At 48.7% G+C, this 16,130-nt stretch overlaps 2 protein-coding genes across 2 annotated transcripts in view; both read right to left on the bottom strand.

Moving 5' to 3' along the window:
• LOC147710516 (ectonucleoside triphosphate diphosphohydrolase 8-like) overlaps positions 1-16,130 on the bottom strand; it is a 615,095-nt gene that overhangs the window by 299,364 nt on the left and 299,601 nt on the right. The gene's annotated exons all lie outside the window — the stretch shown is intronic.
• Positions 1-16,130, bottom strand: part of ALAD (aminolevulinate dehydratase) — a 150,219-nt gene that overhangs the window by 28,139 nt on the left and 105,950 nt on the right. Inside the window, exons 8-11 of the mRNA XM_086921186.1 lie at positions 9,853-9,908; positions 6,217-6,304; positions 1,003-1,089; positions 353-482 (exon numbers count right to left, since the gene is read on the bottom strand). Coding sequence (XP_086777312.1) covers positions 353-482; positions 1,003-1,089; positions 6,217-6,304; positions 9,853-9,908 — 361 coding nt within the window. The remainder of the gene's footprint in view (positions 1-352; positions 483-1,002; positions 1,090-6,216; positions 6,305-9,852; positions 9,909-16,130) is intronic.

The raw sequence follows: 16,130 nt of genomic DNA, 5'->3' as shown, positions 1-16,130 counted from the left end.
AATTAGTAGTTTTGCACAGACTCAAAAGGGCATTCCTACCCTGAAACTATTGGTTACCGCTACTTCCAGCCTCAGCATGTAGATGTGTGGAGAAGTGGGAAAATAAGTGAATTGCTAGTATTCAAGGACTACTGTAGTATGGCCCTGGCATGACCAGAGAGGCTATTATCCGAGCACTTATATAATGAGATTGCGGGCAAAATTTGTTGCAGCACTAGGTGGCACCAAAGAGACAAGTGGGTTTGTTTACAGGACTTGTAGATTTATGAAGCAATCTATCCCATGGACGAGTAGGTATTTGGTAGATTTCCACGCCTGTGTCAGACAAATGCTAAAGACATTATTTTCTTACCTGCTCTCCTGAAGCTGGTCATGGACTCCAGGACTGCCACCTTGAGGTCAAAGGCTCCTGCCTGTGCGCCATGCCACAGCATGGCATATTCCCCAGAGACGTGGTACACAGCCAATGGGTGATCGGGGTGCTGAAACAAACAAGACATAGAATCAGTGGTGCAGACGGAATATTATGCTGCTCTTACAATTTCCTTTTCATGTGTTGATTTTATTGTCATTTACAGGGCCTGATGTATGCTATAGGTTCCGGGTCCTCATTGGGCAGTCTCACCTTCCCCCAGTTAGAATTGCAGGGATTAAGCTGGTCATTCATGGGCAGGTTTCTGGGGTGGACATGTGTGAGGTCTTAGACCTAGCATTTGGTGTTAAGTATGCATGTGTGATTCTGGGGATTGTGGGCAGGGATTGCACATGTTTTAATTTCATGAGGGTACTTCTGGGTCAGTCTCTCGAAGACAACAGTAATGTGTTCTGGGAAAGCCATACCAACTTAGGGCATATGTAGGGGAAAAACATTTAATTAAGAGTCCTTGTTCTTTGAGAAGAGACCTTTGGTGTCCTTAAAGGAACCAATGAAGGTCAGCAAATTGTTTAGGTGTCGTGCCCTCTAAGGAGTGGGAAACAGGAGTCAGAATCATCCATACTTACTCTGTCCTTTACCTCTCTGACGAGATCAAGATATGGCATTCCTGGTTTTACCATCAGCATATCGGCTCCTTCCCTCACATCACGGTCCTTCAAAGACGAAACAAATAAATATGATAAAGTGGTTACACTTACCAGAAGCATGCTGCAAGTAACAGTATTCAAAAGATTACTACTTCCTGTACAGAGTAAATACTGGCGTATTCCACCAAACAAATGCCATCACAAACATGTTAAAGCTTTTCTATTAGCTGCCCTTATGAAAGTGCATTGTTCAAAGGCTCACATTTCCTCAGTCACTGCCACGATCCAAATTAGCCAATTAAAAGTTTTTAGAAACTCATTACTTTTCAAACTCTCATTCACCACACCCTGGACGGTGCTAATCAAAGTACACAAGCAAGCAGTTCTATAGCTTAAGCACCTGTGGTGAGAAGGTAGAGGAGCACTTGACACTACACCTAATTTTACACACCTAATTTTTTTATTAACAGTTTTCCGACACAAAACAATACAAATGGCCACTAAAGAATTGTGTTGCACAAAATATAAACATATTAGCAAATAACTCTAATTTCAACCAATTATAAGAAAATGGAGCTTTTCTGGATTCTGTATGATGAAACATCATCCGGCAGTACCCTCTTGACCCAACATCTCCATGGTCTGACTCCAGGGAGACCATATTTTGAAGTATTTCTTATGTACACTGTGGGCCTTGTAGATCAGTTCATCAAGTTTGGCTCAGCGGTTGATTCAATTTGTCTTTTCAGTAACTGGGGGAGACTGCATTCCACCAGTGGCGAGCTACGTCTCATTTCACTACCAGACAGGCTATGGCAACTAGTGCTCAGGTTCTTCTGGCACCCCCAAAGTTGTCCATAATGTCTAGTACGACTATCTTGGGATCAAATTCCAACTGTCTACCCACCACATCACTCAGAAACCCATTAAACGCCCTCCAGTATTGACGTACCACAAGGCATTCCCAGACAGTGTGGAAAAGTTGAGGAAGCGCATCTAAGCCGGTTCGGGCTGGCAGCTCTCTTCATCCACAAAGTATGTAACATTTGTTAAACAACATTTCTTGGGGGTGGAGGGGTTACTTACCCACAGAAAGGAGCTGATCTGGGCTTTCAGGTTAGCGAAGAATGTGGGGGCAGAATATATGGGTAGTGTTGGAGAACATTAAGAAATTGGGGAAGTGAGACCATCTTGAACAGTGCTCCACAGAGTGCCATATCAAGTGGCAACCTTAAGTTCCCAATGTTGCTGCTGGGTAAATGCTATGGTCATGCCCAGATAAAGAAAGCTGTCTTCTGCCACTAGAAGCTGTCGCAACTGCCAGTACCTCTACCCCTATCGGGACTAATATGGATTTTCGCCCTGCGCCCAAAATCATCAGCACAAAAACATAACATTTCCACAAGACAAGGAACAGTGTCCCCGGGGCACTGGACGTATAGTAACATATAATACGTGCATAGGGAGACTATCTTCCAGGCTTCCCTGCCACTGAAAACCATGCAACCCGGCATCCACTCAAAGTGAATAGCAACAGTGAGTGCGGGAAGCCCCGATTAGTGTTGCGCTCTATCAGAAAGGAAGGGGATAGAATTCCATCGACCCAAACCTGCGCCTATAGGACATTATAGAGGGTTTCAACACAGCGAAGAAACAGGGGACAAATTACATTTTACGAAGAACTAGCAGGAGGAAAGGCCAGTTAACCATGTCAAAAGCACAGTCCACGTCTACCAGAAGTAGGACACTGTCCTCCTGAAGTTCACCTCTTCAGGCTATAGCCAGGTGTAGGCAGCAGAGACAATACCTGGTGCTCCTGCTGGCAATGAAGCAGTTTTGGACCGAAAGAACCAAGAAGCACCTTATCCAACATGCTTGCCAATATTTTAGTAAATATTTTGGATTCTAGGTTTAAGAGCAATATGTGGAGATAAGCGGCACACTCCACAGGGGGTTTGCCAGGTTTCAGGATGACCATTATTATCACCCCTGAATGTGTCACCATACAATCGCCAGTAAATGTGGGTGAGAAAATATTGTGAAGAATTCCAGTGGAAAGCCATTGGGGCTTGAGGTCTTGCCCAAAAGCATTGAGGTAATGCCCTGCTGTACTTCGTCCACAGTAATTCGGAGTTCTAGTTAGGCTCTCTTTTATGATTAGAGGGTATTCGTCAGAAGGTTGAGTACTATTGCGTGATCCCTTTCGTGGGGAGGGGAGCATGGTGGGCATATAAGACACTGTGGTATAAAAAAAACTCAAAGGCTATGTGTAGCACTGCAAGGATGACCTCAATGCTGGGAGTACTATGTTCAGGTACAATCCCGCAACCACTGTATGTTTCTGAGCCAATAGACTAGCTTCCCTGCCTAGTCTCCCAAACCAGCAGAGTCGAAAAGATTTTGGCAGAGTGTTAGACACGCTTTGTCTAGGGAACTCTTTATAGAGTCACAGGGTTGAGTTGCTTCAGGAAGTTGTAGGCGGTCAGTTTTTGGCTCAAGCCATGGTAACTCATCTTCATAACGGGCTGCCAATGATCCATGGGCCCTTTCCACTACAGAACTAGTTGAGTGGATAAGCCGGTAGCAACCTCTTCAAACACTCCGCAATATACTGTGTGGGGCAGTCGTCCTGCACCACCCCTCTGGGATGCAAACAATCCAGATATTATTCCTCCTAGACCACCAGCTGGCAGATCATGATCTGGAGGGCCGATACAGAAGTCTGGAGCACGTGGGCTGTGTCTTCTACCTCCGACAGATGGCCCACTGCCTTTGTGACCCGTTAAACTGCGCTTCGGAGATCTTGACACAGTAATGATAGGTCAAGGCTCAGTTTGTCAATCTTGCAAGCAAGAACCTTTCTGGATCCTTCAATGTTCTGCAAGATGGACGCCGCTGAATCGGGAGTCCCTGTCTCAGGAGGTCCAGGGTCCTGGCCCTCCAGCTTGTCCATAGTGGAGGTGGGATTAGCAAACGTATCGATCTTGTGCTGTGTAGGAGGACTGGGATGCTTGTACTTGCTCCTGGTCAATGAAGGGATCTCGTTGTTGACAAGAGACAATTGGGTGGACAAGGGAGAGGCTCCATGGCTAGGAAAGTGAGATACAGCAAGAAGCTCAAGTACAGGGGAACAGTTTCATGCCGGGCTCTGCTAGAAGCAAAACCAAAGTTTGTCCCCTGCCAAGTCCCAGGGACCCCAGGACTACAAACATGGGAAGCTTATGCCACTAGTCTCCAAAAGCATACCTGTTCCTGCTAGGGCTTCCTCATACCCTCAGCTAGTAGATAGGTGAACAGCTAAGTCTCCAGGAGGGCGGACACCCACTCCAGCCAAGCAGGGAGCAAAGTCCAACCATTCTAGGGGCAGCCCAGGCCAAACTCTCCGGGCGGGCCTCAGAGGATGACAACCACTTACAGCCCCCTCCCTCATGGCAGGTGCCCCTCCCATCCATAGCTGGTGCCGCTCCCATCCATAGCAGGTGTCCCTCCATAGCCCCCATTGCCCAAGGATGAACAGGCATACCTCAAAAACCGCGACAGTGCACTTGCTGCCCAATCTCACCAGTCCAAAATGCCAAGGCTGTCCTCCGACTCTCTATCCTTGCTGCGGTCAAAACGGCAGCCAGGGGCCCCCACCAAGAAGCACTAATCGCCACCTCTGGGGCTCTCCCTCTGCTGCCTCTGTCCTGGGCAGGCATCACTAGGTGGCCTGCAAAGGCAGGCTGCTAGGCCACAGCATCACTGCAATGTGGGCTTGGGGCGGCCAGGAATCCGCCACTTGCTCACCCCCAGAGAGACTGAATGCAGGCAACACAGTCTCCACCCTCGGGGGAAATGTGTTGGTGCTGCTGAGCCAAATCTGGACTGATGCCACAGGGCAAGCTGCTGAGCTCACAAACGAGCATCCGACATCTTCAGCTGCAAGCAACGCCCAACGAAAATGTTAATTTTAAAACCTAGAAACCACTGGTGATGAAAACATTCATAATTACTAGATTTGATGGCAACATAAAATGTTGGATACTGTTCCACTTTAATGAGGAGGATATTGTGTCATGAAAACTTCTTTACTGCCAACATAGTTTGTATGCAAGGGACCAAGAAGAGGAAGCGTTGCACTTTTTTATTGATGGATTGGAAGATACTGACCCAGTAAGTGGCTAATAGTACTATAAAGCCTTTTGCCATTTGAAGCACATGGTCCAATTTCAATGTATTTCCTCCAAGCAACAATGAGAGATTATACAGGCATCACACCTAGCGCTACAGCATCTTTTATATATTCCCCTTATAAATTAAGCTTTCCGGACACAAAACGTAAGGCACCTGCGGGGTCAAGAGATACAAGCTGTGCCAGCCATAGTCAGCCATAGCGAGGACAGTTTCCCTTGGCAGGTAAGTGTGGAGCCAATTGAGAGATCCAGCAATGGCAGGCAGCAATGGTAAATTCACCAATGGACCGCAATACTCAGGAGCAAAATCGCTACATATGAATTATAATTCACTCTCTTCTGTGCTTACAAAAATGGAAATTAAATCTCTAACACCACAGTGAACCTATTGGTACTTACTTTTCCCACTTTCTTCCTACAATAACAGGGTTTAGTAATTTCTCGAATTGACTACGTAAACTCACTGTATATTGGTATTCCTGCTTACCAAACCCATCAACTCCAACTCATCCAAAACCAAGCAGCAAGACTGATCTTTGGACAACCTAGGACTACCTCTGCTAAGCCTCTTTTGAGGAGCCTGCACTGGCTCTCCGTAGTCCAGCGTAGCCTCTTCAAGGTGGGCTGCTTGATTTACCAGGCTCTCTCCCATCAAGGTCCGGACTTCATTGCTTTTCACCTCCACCGTTACATTCTCTCTCGAGTCCTCCGCTCCTCAGGCTCTAATCTGTTGCTACCTGTCCTTTCAAGCGCAAAAAGTTTGGGGGACTAAGATTTGCCTCGCAAGCTCTTAGTCTTTGGAATGCCCTCCCCTCTGATCTTCGTTTTACCTCCTCCTACCACTTGAAGACTTGGTCCGGTCCTGAAAGCGCCAAGAAACCGTTGTTGAACGTGCGCTGTATAAGTTTCTTTATCATATCATTTATCATATCAACAACAGGCAACCATACTGGACTGGAGGGATTCTGAGAACCAAAGCCCCTGCTCAGTGGTCGGCCTCTAAGTGGACCTCTGTACTTACCACAGCTCTTCTGGCAAGACCACGAGCTCCAGGGGGCAACTGGTAGCATCGCCTGTCCCCAAAGGCAGGTTTGGAAAGAGCAGCATCTCTACAAAATAAAAGTCTCAGGGTTATAAATATTATAGAAGGGTTTGAATATGTTCCTGTGTAACAAGGACCAGGAACACCAATAATGGGTGTAAGAAACTGGGTTATTACTTGGGGTGGGACACTATCCAATTCAGTGAATAATCACAACACTTGTCAGGGTGAACCCTCTAAGCCACTAAATTAACCTGAACTTAACTCCTGGCAGCAATGCACAGAGCAGAATGGCTTAAAGTAGGGCAATGTGTAAAGTTTGTATGCCATACCAAAAAAGTAAAAGTCAAAACAACAAACAAAAAAAATCTGAAACCGAATTAGAAAAATAAAGTACCATTTAATAAACAAAATGACAACAAAATCCAATAAAAGGTACCGAAGGCACTACTTTTTAAAGTTCCAAGTACAAATTGCACCAAAAAGCACAAAGTGGCAACATTAATAAAGAGTTGCGGTAGACTGGCTCCTAGGCGAGGTTTGGGGCAGACCACGAAGGAGCATGGGTTGGATACACCAACTCGGTTTGTCCTTGTCAAAGATTGTATCTTCTGTCTTTTAGGTCTCAGCCAACCAGAGTGATACACTTCTAAGGCCACCAGGACCTCAAGAGAGGCCCTTGGTGACTCCCAGGGTGTCTGGCAGAGGCCAACAGCAGAGTCCACTTGTCATTGGTCAGCTGGGTACTTTCAGGAAAAGGGCCCTTGCAGCAATCTTCATGTAGCCACACAGTAAGTCAACTGACTTTTGGAGTTCACTTTTTTGTTTTGGGTACAAAAGAGAGAAGGTCCATTCATTCAGGGCTCTGCTCGGGTAACAGACAGTAGGTCACGGCCTCTTCTGATCTTCTGCCGGTCTGGAAAGTGTTCTGAGGAGGGTGCTTCGAGGCGCCACATTTATGTCTGACGCTAATTAGTGGGTTGAGGTAAAGGTTCTCAGGGCCATCCCATCACTACCCATGTTTTAAGTAATTCCCAGTAGCTTTATTGCAAACAGGCCCAAAATGACAAGTGTCAGGCCATTTTCAAGATGGCGAAAGTCTTCAGCTACACTAAACTTGGGCAGTGAGGGCTGGGTTTGCATGGCTGTGGGAAGTGTACCACTGTTAACCTAATGCTATCCAACACTAAAATCAAGTGTGAATCAGGCACTGTACCCACAACAACCCTGGAGACAGAAGTCTAGTAGGAGAAAAGCCAAGTCCCCCAGCAACTAGACCAGGGATCCACAAGAACTGTTCTCTCCTCAAGTGCGCCCCAAGATTTACATGGGGTTCAACAGACCTGTCAAGCAGGATTTGACACTGTGCTGTCAAACGGAGGCCCAGAGCCCCCACTCTACATATTCTGAATATACAGTTTTGCATTCAGACTCTTGGTTACTTATGACAAGTTATGGATGTGTTTTATTGAGCTAAAATAAATTCACTGCAGCATCATGCTTCATTCAAGTGCCCTCTGCGGGTTAATAGTACGAAATGAACCCAAGAGCAGAACTGCAAAGAATCATACCATATTGAAATGGACGTTTTTATTGTACTCAATTGTACAGACATGCTAGGCAATTTTACTGACATAGAACATAAAAAACAAACATTGACCAAGCTGTGGCTGAAAGTTAGGCAAAAGTGCTATGATGTGGCAGTGCTACCCACATCATAGCATTTTATTCTTGTGGGAGTAGTGTGGGGGATAGGGTAGGTGGAAGAGGGGCAAGCAACATTGGGTGGGGGCAAGCAACAAATCGAGAACAGACACGGGGCACAACACAAGTAAAAACAAAGGGCAAGAAAAGAGGGGCACAGGGCAAGCACAAACAGGCAAGGAAGAATGTGGAAGGGGCACCAGCCAACCAAGATGTGGGATGGGGCATGAGACATGAACAAATAACAGTGGAGAGGAAACGGGGCAAGCGCAAACAGGGTGGGAGCAGGAGACAAGGAACAACAAAGCAATTATTTTACGGACACAAAACATAATCCAGTGAAGGCAAATATAGACCGGAAGCAACTAAGAGCAATTGTGTACCAGTGCAAGCGCGCAGCACATGCCCGTACTGGCAGTTGAGAAGAGGTCAGCCACTGCTCCAAGATGCTTGAGGAAAGAGACAACCCGCTAGATCAGACACTCTAACCTTGCGATATGTACCTACCGCCATATTCCCTACTACTACAGGCCCCATGCCAGAAATGGAGCCCCAACTAGAAGAACATTAATGTTTGTAAAGCATTTCTGCACCTCTTTACAATAACAAAGGAAATTTCTAGTTGCAATACCAATCCTTGCACAGTATAACCCAGGCAACCGGCAGCCCTTTTCGCAAAGCATCACGTGTATACTGGGGTTCCTCTGCAACTTAAAGAATCAGGACTAGGAGTTTCTTTCCAACTAAAAGGAAACAATAAAGAAGCTGCCGCCCTTGTGCACCCTCAACTTAATTCACCTGATCACTTCTGAGCCATAATGTAAAAACACACATCAACCCGTGGGAGCAAGCCTTCACATATCAAAATAAATAAGAGGAGAGGGATGAGCAGTGCCAGGCGGGCTGCATGTGGAGAAAAGATCACGACAAGTGGGAGAGAGGAGAGGGAGTGAGTGTTCACAAATGTGAAGAGCTGTCCAAATTCTTTTTTTTTAAGTTCCTAAGCCGAAAGTAAAATAGGACCTGTGGAACAGGACAAGTCCTGAGAGTGATCTAAGAGTCAACAATTGAGAAAAAAGGTGGGACAAGCAGGAACCATTATCCAATTAGAAGCAAAGTTTTATAAAGGACACCAACAAAAGCCGGTCAGAAGCTAGAGGCGGGCTGTAAGCCCACAGAGTGAATACAGTAGGTCGAGAGACAACGCATGTGCTGCCTAGGCTCGACCTAAAAAAAGTGTTTTGTAAGCAAGGAATATTTATGTCTGGACTATGTCTAATGAGGCTTGTTGCAACTTATGGATGTGATTCTAGAAATCTGCTCGGTGACCAAGTGCTAGCTCAGCATTTTCACATGGTTATTTGTCTTACAAATTTCAAAAAGAATCATTGAGTTGCACAACATCACCACCTGCTATTTACACACTACAGGAGTGCTGGAACTGCATATAAATAAAGTTTGTACCTAATTTGTAATACCATGTAAAAGTTTAATTTACAGAAATAACAGAACTACAGTTATGTATGACCCCAAAAGAATTTCAATCTTTTCAGCTTTACTGGGGAGTTCTTTGAATTGTGAGTCAGCCCTTGGTCTGAACACACTCTTTCTGAGCTTTCAAGTGTTTTTGCAGGTGTTGCAGAAGAATTCACAGTACTCTGCAGAGAGCCCATGCCTGCCAAAGTTATCCTTTCAAATTAGTACTACAACCCGGAATGCTATGCAATCACTTCATCAGTACTCTGCCCAAAGTGAAACTGCCAATGACAAAGGGCATCAATTTTACACCTCCCGAACACTAACAAAGTATTGCACACACCCTCTGTTCTCTCAGCAATCATAAAGATGGGCTTATTCCTTACTTTCTAATATTTGTAGGTTAAATAGTCACACCTGAAAAACTAAACTCACCTGAAAGGTCCATAAAAACAGGAGGCAAACTTGGCACTGTAGCTCATGACCGAAACCTGCATAATGAGGGAAAATGTTGATTAAGATGTACAAAGATATTTCAGATTGTTGATATTTAATCAAATAGAGGTGCTCCATTCTTTTACGGCTGTTTGTGTTGTGGAGATGAGCCAACAAGTGAATCCCCATCTGCCAATTTTCCATCCCAGAGACCTAATATATCAGCTAAGTGTAGTTTGCTTTTTTCCTCCCCATTGTGCAATTTCTCTCTGCAGTGATTATTCATGTAGGTTTCTTGCAGAGTGCTACGCACAAAGACCGCCAGGCATGACTGACTAGTAGCGTCAAGAGATCTTGACCTATTTCCCCTTCAGTTTCCCCCTCAGGATGGGCATCTCTGGCAGCAATGGGAACAGCAGAAAGGCTGGTGATGTTTTCTAGTGAAATCTTCCCTATTTAGGACTGGTAGGACTGGATAAGACCAAGGACAGAAACCCTGCTTCTCTGCCCAGAACTATAACTATCACCCCGTCCCCTTCTATCTCCCTCCTTGAGTTTTCTTCTATTTGGCCAAAATAACTGACTCCATAGTGTGGGCATCCTATTTCTCCAGGGTGGAGTTTACAGTTTACTGATGACGTAAGGGTTCTTCCAATTGCTGTAATCCAATATCTCGTGGGTGGAATCCACAGATTGATTTATTGCAGGTTTAACAGACCCTCCTTGGTTTGGGCCTCCTACAGCTCCTGGATTGGACTTCGACTTTCTCGGGGGAGCATCTTCTTTCTCCTGCCATGTAAACTCTGAAACTTGACCCCTTAAGGAATAACAATCTTTAAAGCCCACTGAGCATTCATATTCGATACATACCATTTCCTTGCAGCTTTTTCCACACTTACCATTTCCTTGTCGTTCTGTGGGTAAGGTTTTTTTTGTTTCACTGTCACCATATCATGAATTACCTCCGCTACTTTTTTTATAAATAACCAATTCTCTTATTTTGTTTTTAATAATGCTTCCTTTACCAAAGCCTATGGGTTAAAGGTAAGGAACTATCGGTAAGCAACTGGTGTCCACCCCCACCCACCTCGCCGGACACACACTCGACGCAGTCTTCTCTTCCAGCACAGACATCGACTTCAGCCACGCCACAGAACTTCAATGGACGGACCACAGCTGCGTCCACTTCACCTTCAAGATAACGACGACCCACCACCACCAGCAACAGGCCGCCCGCAGAAGCTGGAACAAGATCACAGCAGACCAGCTCGCCACCTCCCTGAGCCAGCACCCTCCTGCCAGCTCAGCAAACCCCAGCCAGGCCGCCGACAACCTCACGAAGTGGATCAGCATCTGCGCGGACGAGCTCGCCCCGCTGAGGACCCCGCCCAGCAGACCCGGAAGCAAGAAAGCCCCGTGGTTCACCGACAAACTCAAGAGCTCCAAGAAGAACTGCCGAGCCCTCGAGAAAGTCTGGAGAAGGGAACCTATACCGGACAACAGGACCTCCTTCAAACTTGCCACCCGGAAGCACCACCAGCTGATCCGCGCCGCCAAGAAAACAGCATTCAAGGAACGGTTGGACAACAACGCACACAACTGCAAGGAACTCTTCAACATCGTGAAAGAGCTTTCCAACCCCAGCGCAGGAAACAACGACATCACCCCATCGCAAGACCTCTGCAACTCCCTCGCTTCATACTTCCACAACAAGATCGCGGACATACACAACAGATTCAACAACCAACCAACGCACACCATGACCGAACAGCCACCCCCCACCACCACCCTCCACGCCTGGACCCCGATCAGCACCGAAGACACCATCCGCACGATGAACTCCATCCACTCCGGATCACCGACCGACCCCTGCCCTCACCACGTCTTCAACAAGGCCGACGCTGTCATCGCACCCCACCTGCAAGACATCATCAACACATCATTCGACACCGCCACCTTCCCTGAGAGCTGGAAACACGCCGAACTCAGCGCCCTACTCAAGAAACCAACAGCGGACCCCACCGAACTCAAGAACTACCGCCCCATCTCGCTCCTCCCGTTTCCTGCCAAAGTCATCGAGAAGACCGTCAACAAGCAGATGGCCGCCTTCCTCGAGACGAACGGATCCCTCGACCCCTCACAGTCCGGCTTCCAAGCCAATCACAGCACCGAGACCGCCCTCATCGCCGTCACCGATGACATCCGAGCCCTGATGGACAATGGAGAAACAGCGGCCCTCATCCTCCTAGACCTCTCCGCGGCATTCGACACGGTCTGCCACCGCACCCTAGTACAGCGCCTCAGCAACATCGGAATCCAGGACAAGGCGCTGGAATGGATCATCTCCTTCCTCGACGGAAGAACACAGAGTCCGCCTACCACCGTACAAGTCAGAGGCCTCCGAAGTCATCTGCGGCGTCCCTCAAGGATCATCTCTGAGCCCCACCCTCTTCAACGTCTACATGAGCCCCCTCGCGGCCATCGTACGCAAACACAACCTCAGCATAATCTCCTACGCCGACGACACCCAGCTGATCCTCTCCCTGACCAACGACCCCGCCTCCGCCAGAGCCAACCTGCACGAAGGGATGAGAGAGGTAGCCGAGTGGATGACGACCAGCCGCCTGAAACTGAACTCTGACAAGACGGAGGTCCTCATCCTGGGCTCTTCCCCCTCCGCCTGGGACGACTCCTGGTGGCCTCCCGCCCTGGGCACCGCACCCAAACCGACAGACCATGCACGCAACCTGGGCTTCATCCTGGACTCCTCCCTCTCCATGACCAGGCAAGTCAACAACGTCTCCTCGGCGTGCTTCAACATCCTACGCATGCTACGGAAGATCTTCCGGTGGATCCCCACCGAGACCAGGAAGACCGTCACCCAGGCCCTCGTCACCAGCCGACTGGACTACGGCAACGCCCTCTACGCCGGTACCACCGCCAAGCTCCAGAAGAGACTCCAGCGGATCCAGAACGCCTCAGCCAGACTCATCCTCGACATCCCACGAACCAGCCACATCACCGGACATATGAGAGACCTTCACTGGCTCCCCGTCAACAAAAGAATCACCTTCCGCCTCCTCACCCACGCACACAAAGCCCTACACGACCAAGGCCCGAGCTACCTCAACAGCCGGATCAACTTCTACGCTCCCAAACGCCACCTCCGATCAGCCAACCACGCCCTCGCCGCCGTCCCCCGCATCCGAAGAGCGACTACAGGAGGAAGGTCCTTCTCGTACCTGGCCGCCAAGACCTGGAACTCCCTCCCTCCCGACCTGCGCCTGACCCAAGACCACCTCTCCTTCAGGAAGAAGCTGAAGACCTGGCTGTTCGAGCAGTAGCGGCACCCCCCCCCCCCAGCGCCTTGAGACCCTACGGGTATGTAGCGCGCTCTATAAGTGTCACTGATTGATTGATTGATAAGTACAAGGGGTAAAAGACAAGATGGTAAGGCAGGGGTTCCCAAACTTTTTGGACCTGTGGCTCCCTTGACCTAATCGGCAGTTGACTGTGGCTCCCCATCATTTTTTTACCGGTGGGCGAGTCGGAGGAATGTAAGCCCGACCTCGGGAGTACTTCCTGTTGTCTTTCTTAAAGTAATTGGGACACAATGATGGTTGGAATGCTTGAATTATTAAACTCATCCACTGGCAATCACTTTGGCTGCATCCCAATCCATCGTTTTTTTCTCCAACAGAGTGCCTAGTCCCAAACCCTTATTTATGCCAGCTGCTGCTTTCAGTGGCTTTTGGGACTGAGACCCGCTCTGAGAAAATGGAACATTGAGTTTGGTCCGTCGTAATCAGTATCACCAGCATTATTTTTACACTGAGAATGAGGACAAGTGAGTGAAAGTAATAGTGCATTGCACTGAATCAGTGTGAATATGGAAGTGAGAAAGAGTGTGAGTGAGCGAGTTTAAAATGAACATGAATGAGAGCGTGTTTGTAAGTGTGCTGTAGAGCTTGCGAGTCTGGTGCTGACCCTGGCATTCATGGCGTCAACTTTAGTTGCGTTTCAAGCCGCTGCTACTTTATTGGTGATGTGCACTTTTCTGTGGGTGGTCAGGTTGCACACCTTTCAGTGGGTGGTCAGATGGTGTACTTTGCAGTGGGTGGTCAGGTGGTGCACCTTGCAGTGGGTGGTTAAGTGGCACACCTTGCTGTGGATGGTCAGGTGGCACACCTTGGTGTGGGTGGTCCGGTGGCACACCTTGGTGTGGGTGGTCCGGTGGCACACCTTGGTGTGGGTGGTCCGGTGGCACACCTTGGTGTGGGTGGTCCGGTGGTGCACCTTGCAGTGGGTGGTCAGGTGGGGCTCACCTTGCGGTGGGTGGTCAGGTGGTGCACCTTGTGGTGGGTGGTCAGGTGGTGCACCTTGTGGTGGGTGGTCAGGTGGTGCACCTTGTGGTGGGTGGTCAGGTGGTGCACCTTGTGGTGGGTGGTCAGGTGGTGCACCTTGTGGTGGGTGGTCAGGTGGTGCACCTTGCAGTGGGAGGTTAGGTGGGGCACCTTGCAGCGGGAGGTCAGGTGGGGCACCTTGCAGTGGGTGGTCATGTGGTGCACCTTGAAGTGGGTGGTCAGGGGGAAAACCTTGCATTTGGTGGTCAGGTGGTACACCTTGCAATGGTTGGTCAGGTGGCGAACCTTGCAGTGGATGGTCAGGTGGCACACTTTGCAGTGGGTGGTCAGGTGGTGCACCTTGCAGTGGGTGGTCAGGTGGTGCACCTTGAAGTGGGTGGTCAGGTGGTGCACCTTGAAGTGGGTGGTGAGATGGCACACCTTGCAGTGGGTGGTTAGGGGGCGGTGGGTACCTAGTCCTCCAGCCTGCACCCTGTGCTTCTCTGGAAAGGCCCCGCGTTTACCAGAGGATCACAAAACTCATTGAGGTAGAGCCGTGATCTCGGGTGATGGAAGCCCCTGCCTAAAGGGTCTTGAAATCTAACAAATCCGCTTAGGGTGATGATGCAGAATTATGCGGCTAGGGCACCCTCCACGTGCCACAAAGGCTGTTTCACCAGAGCTGCAGGAAACGCTTGGCAGCCAGCAGCAGCACAATTCCAATTTAAAAGTCTTATATTAACGCACAGGGCCCCAGTGGGCAGCCACCGGGTTATCTGAAGCACTGCACCATGTCCTGGGATGCTGAGGTCACCTGAGAGGTGACGTTTGATCCCACCTCGATGCAGAAGGAAAGACGTCAGGGACAGCCATCGCTCCCCCACCCTAACACTCCTAACCCTCCTCCCCCACCCCCAGACATTGCCAGCATGATGGACATCTCTTCCTACAGATTTATGACCCCCTCCCAGCAGCGCCCCCCTTTCAGGAGTGAGCTAAAGGCGGCGCTCTTCTAACAAACAGGCTCATGTCCTCCAAAACGCCTGGGTGTGCTGTTGGTCTTTAGTGCTCTATATTCTCTTTGAAGACTTTCTCTCTCACACTCCCTGTTTTTGTCCTGATCTCTCTGTTTTTCTGTGTCATTGTCTCTCTCTCACTCTTACCTATCTCTTGGTGCCTTTGTCTTTCTATTTTCCATCTCTCTCTCTCTCCTTCTTATTCGCTCTCTCTCTCACAGTCTCACGTTATGTGTGTGTCTCACTCCCACACACTTACTTTTTTTGTCTTTTCTCTTCCCTCCCTCTTCTCGACTGGGTTCCATTCAGTCTGAGGCTGGTGGGCTTTCCTATTATCACACGGATTGCCATGGTGTTCTAAGTGTTATGGATTCCTCTCTGCCTCGCTTTTATTTTAGTCTTCTCTCTCACTTATGTGCCCCCTCCTTTTTCTGCCCCTTCCTGGCTCTTAACTTCTCATTACTATCAGAAAATTTTAAGTTTTGGAAGTTTCTCCCAAGGAGTGGAATAGCCCTCCTGCCTCCCGACCCTGGATGCCTGAGCCTTCCGGCCATACCTCCAACAGGCGCTCCCTCCATGTACTCACTCATGCTCCGACCACAAGTTACACAGCATTAAACTGCGTCCAAGCCATGCCCACCGAATGACGGATGGCTGAGGGCCGTTGGTAGCAATTTCCCACAGTGTGCCCGCGGCGCCCCTGGCAACTCATTACGGCACATCGGGGTGCCGCGGCGCACAGTTTGGGAACCACTGTGGTAAGGGTACAGGTAATTTGTTAAAAGTAAGGGCCAAGGGTGAGGGGATGAGTTACTAAGGATAAGGGATTATGGGTGAGGAGTGAAGTGTAAGGGATTAAGGGTTACAGTAAGGCCTATGGGAGATATTACCCGCCTTAACCCATATATATATATATATA

This window comes from Lissotriton vulgaris, chromosome 5 (genome assembly GCF_964263255.1).
Source record: "Lissotriton vulgaris chromosome 5, aLisVul1.2, whole genome shotgun sequence".
In the NCBI taxonomy this organism is placed as follows: Eukaryota; Metazoa; Chordata; class Amphibia; order Caudata; family Salamandridae; genus Lissotriton; species Lissotriton vulgaris.
This window is presented reverse-complemented; position numbering and strand designations above follow the sequence as displayed.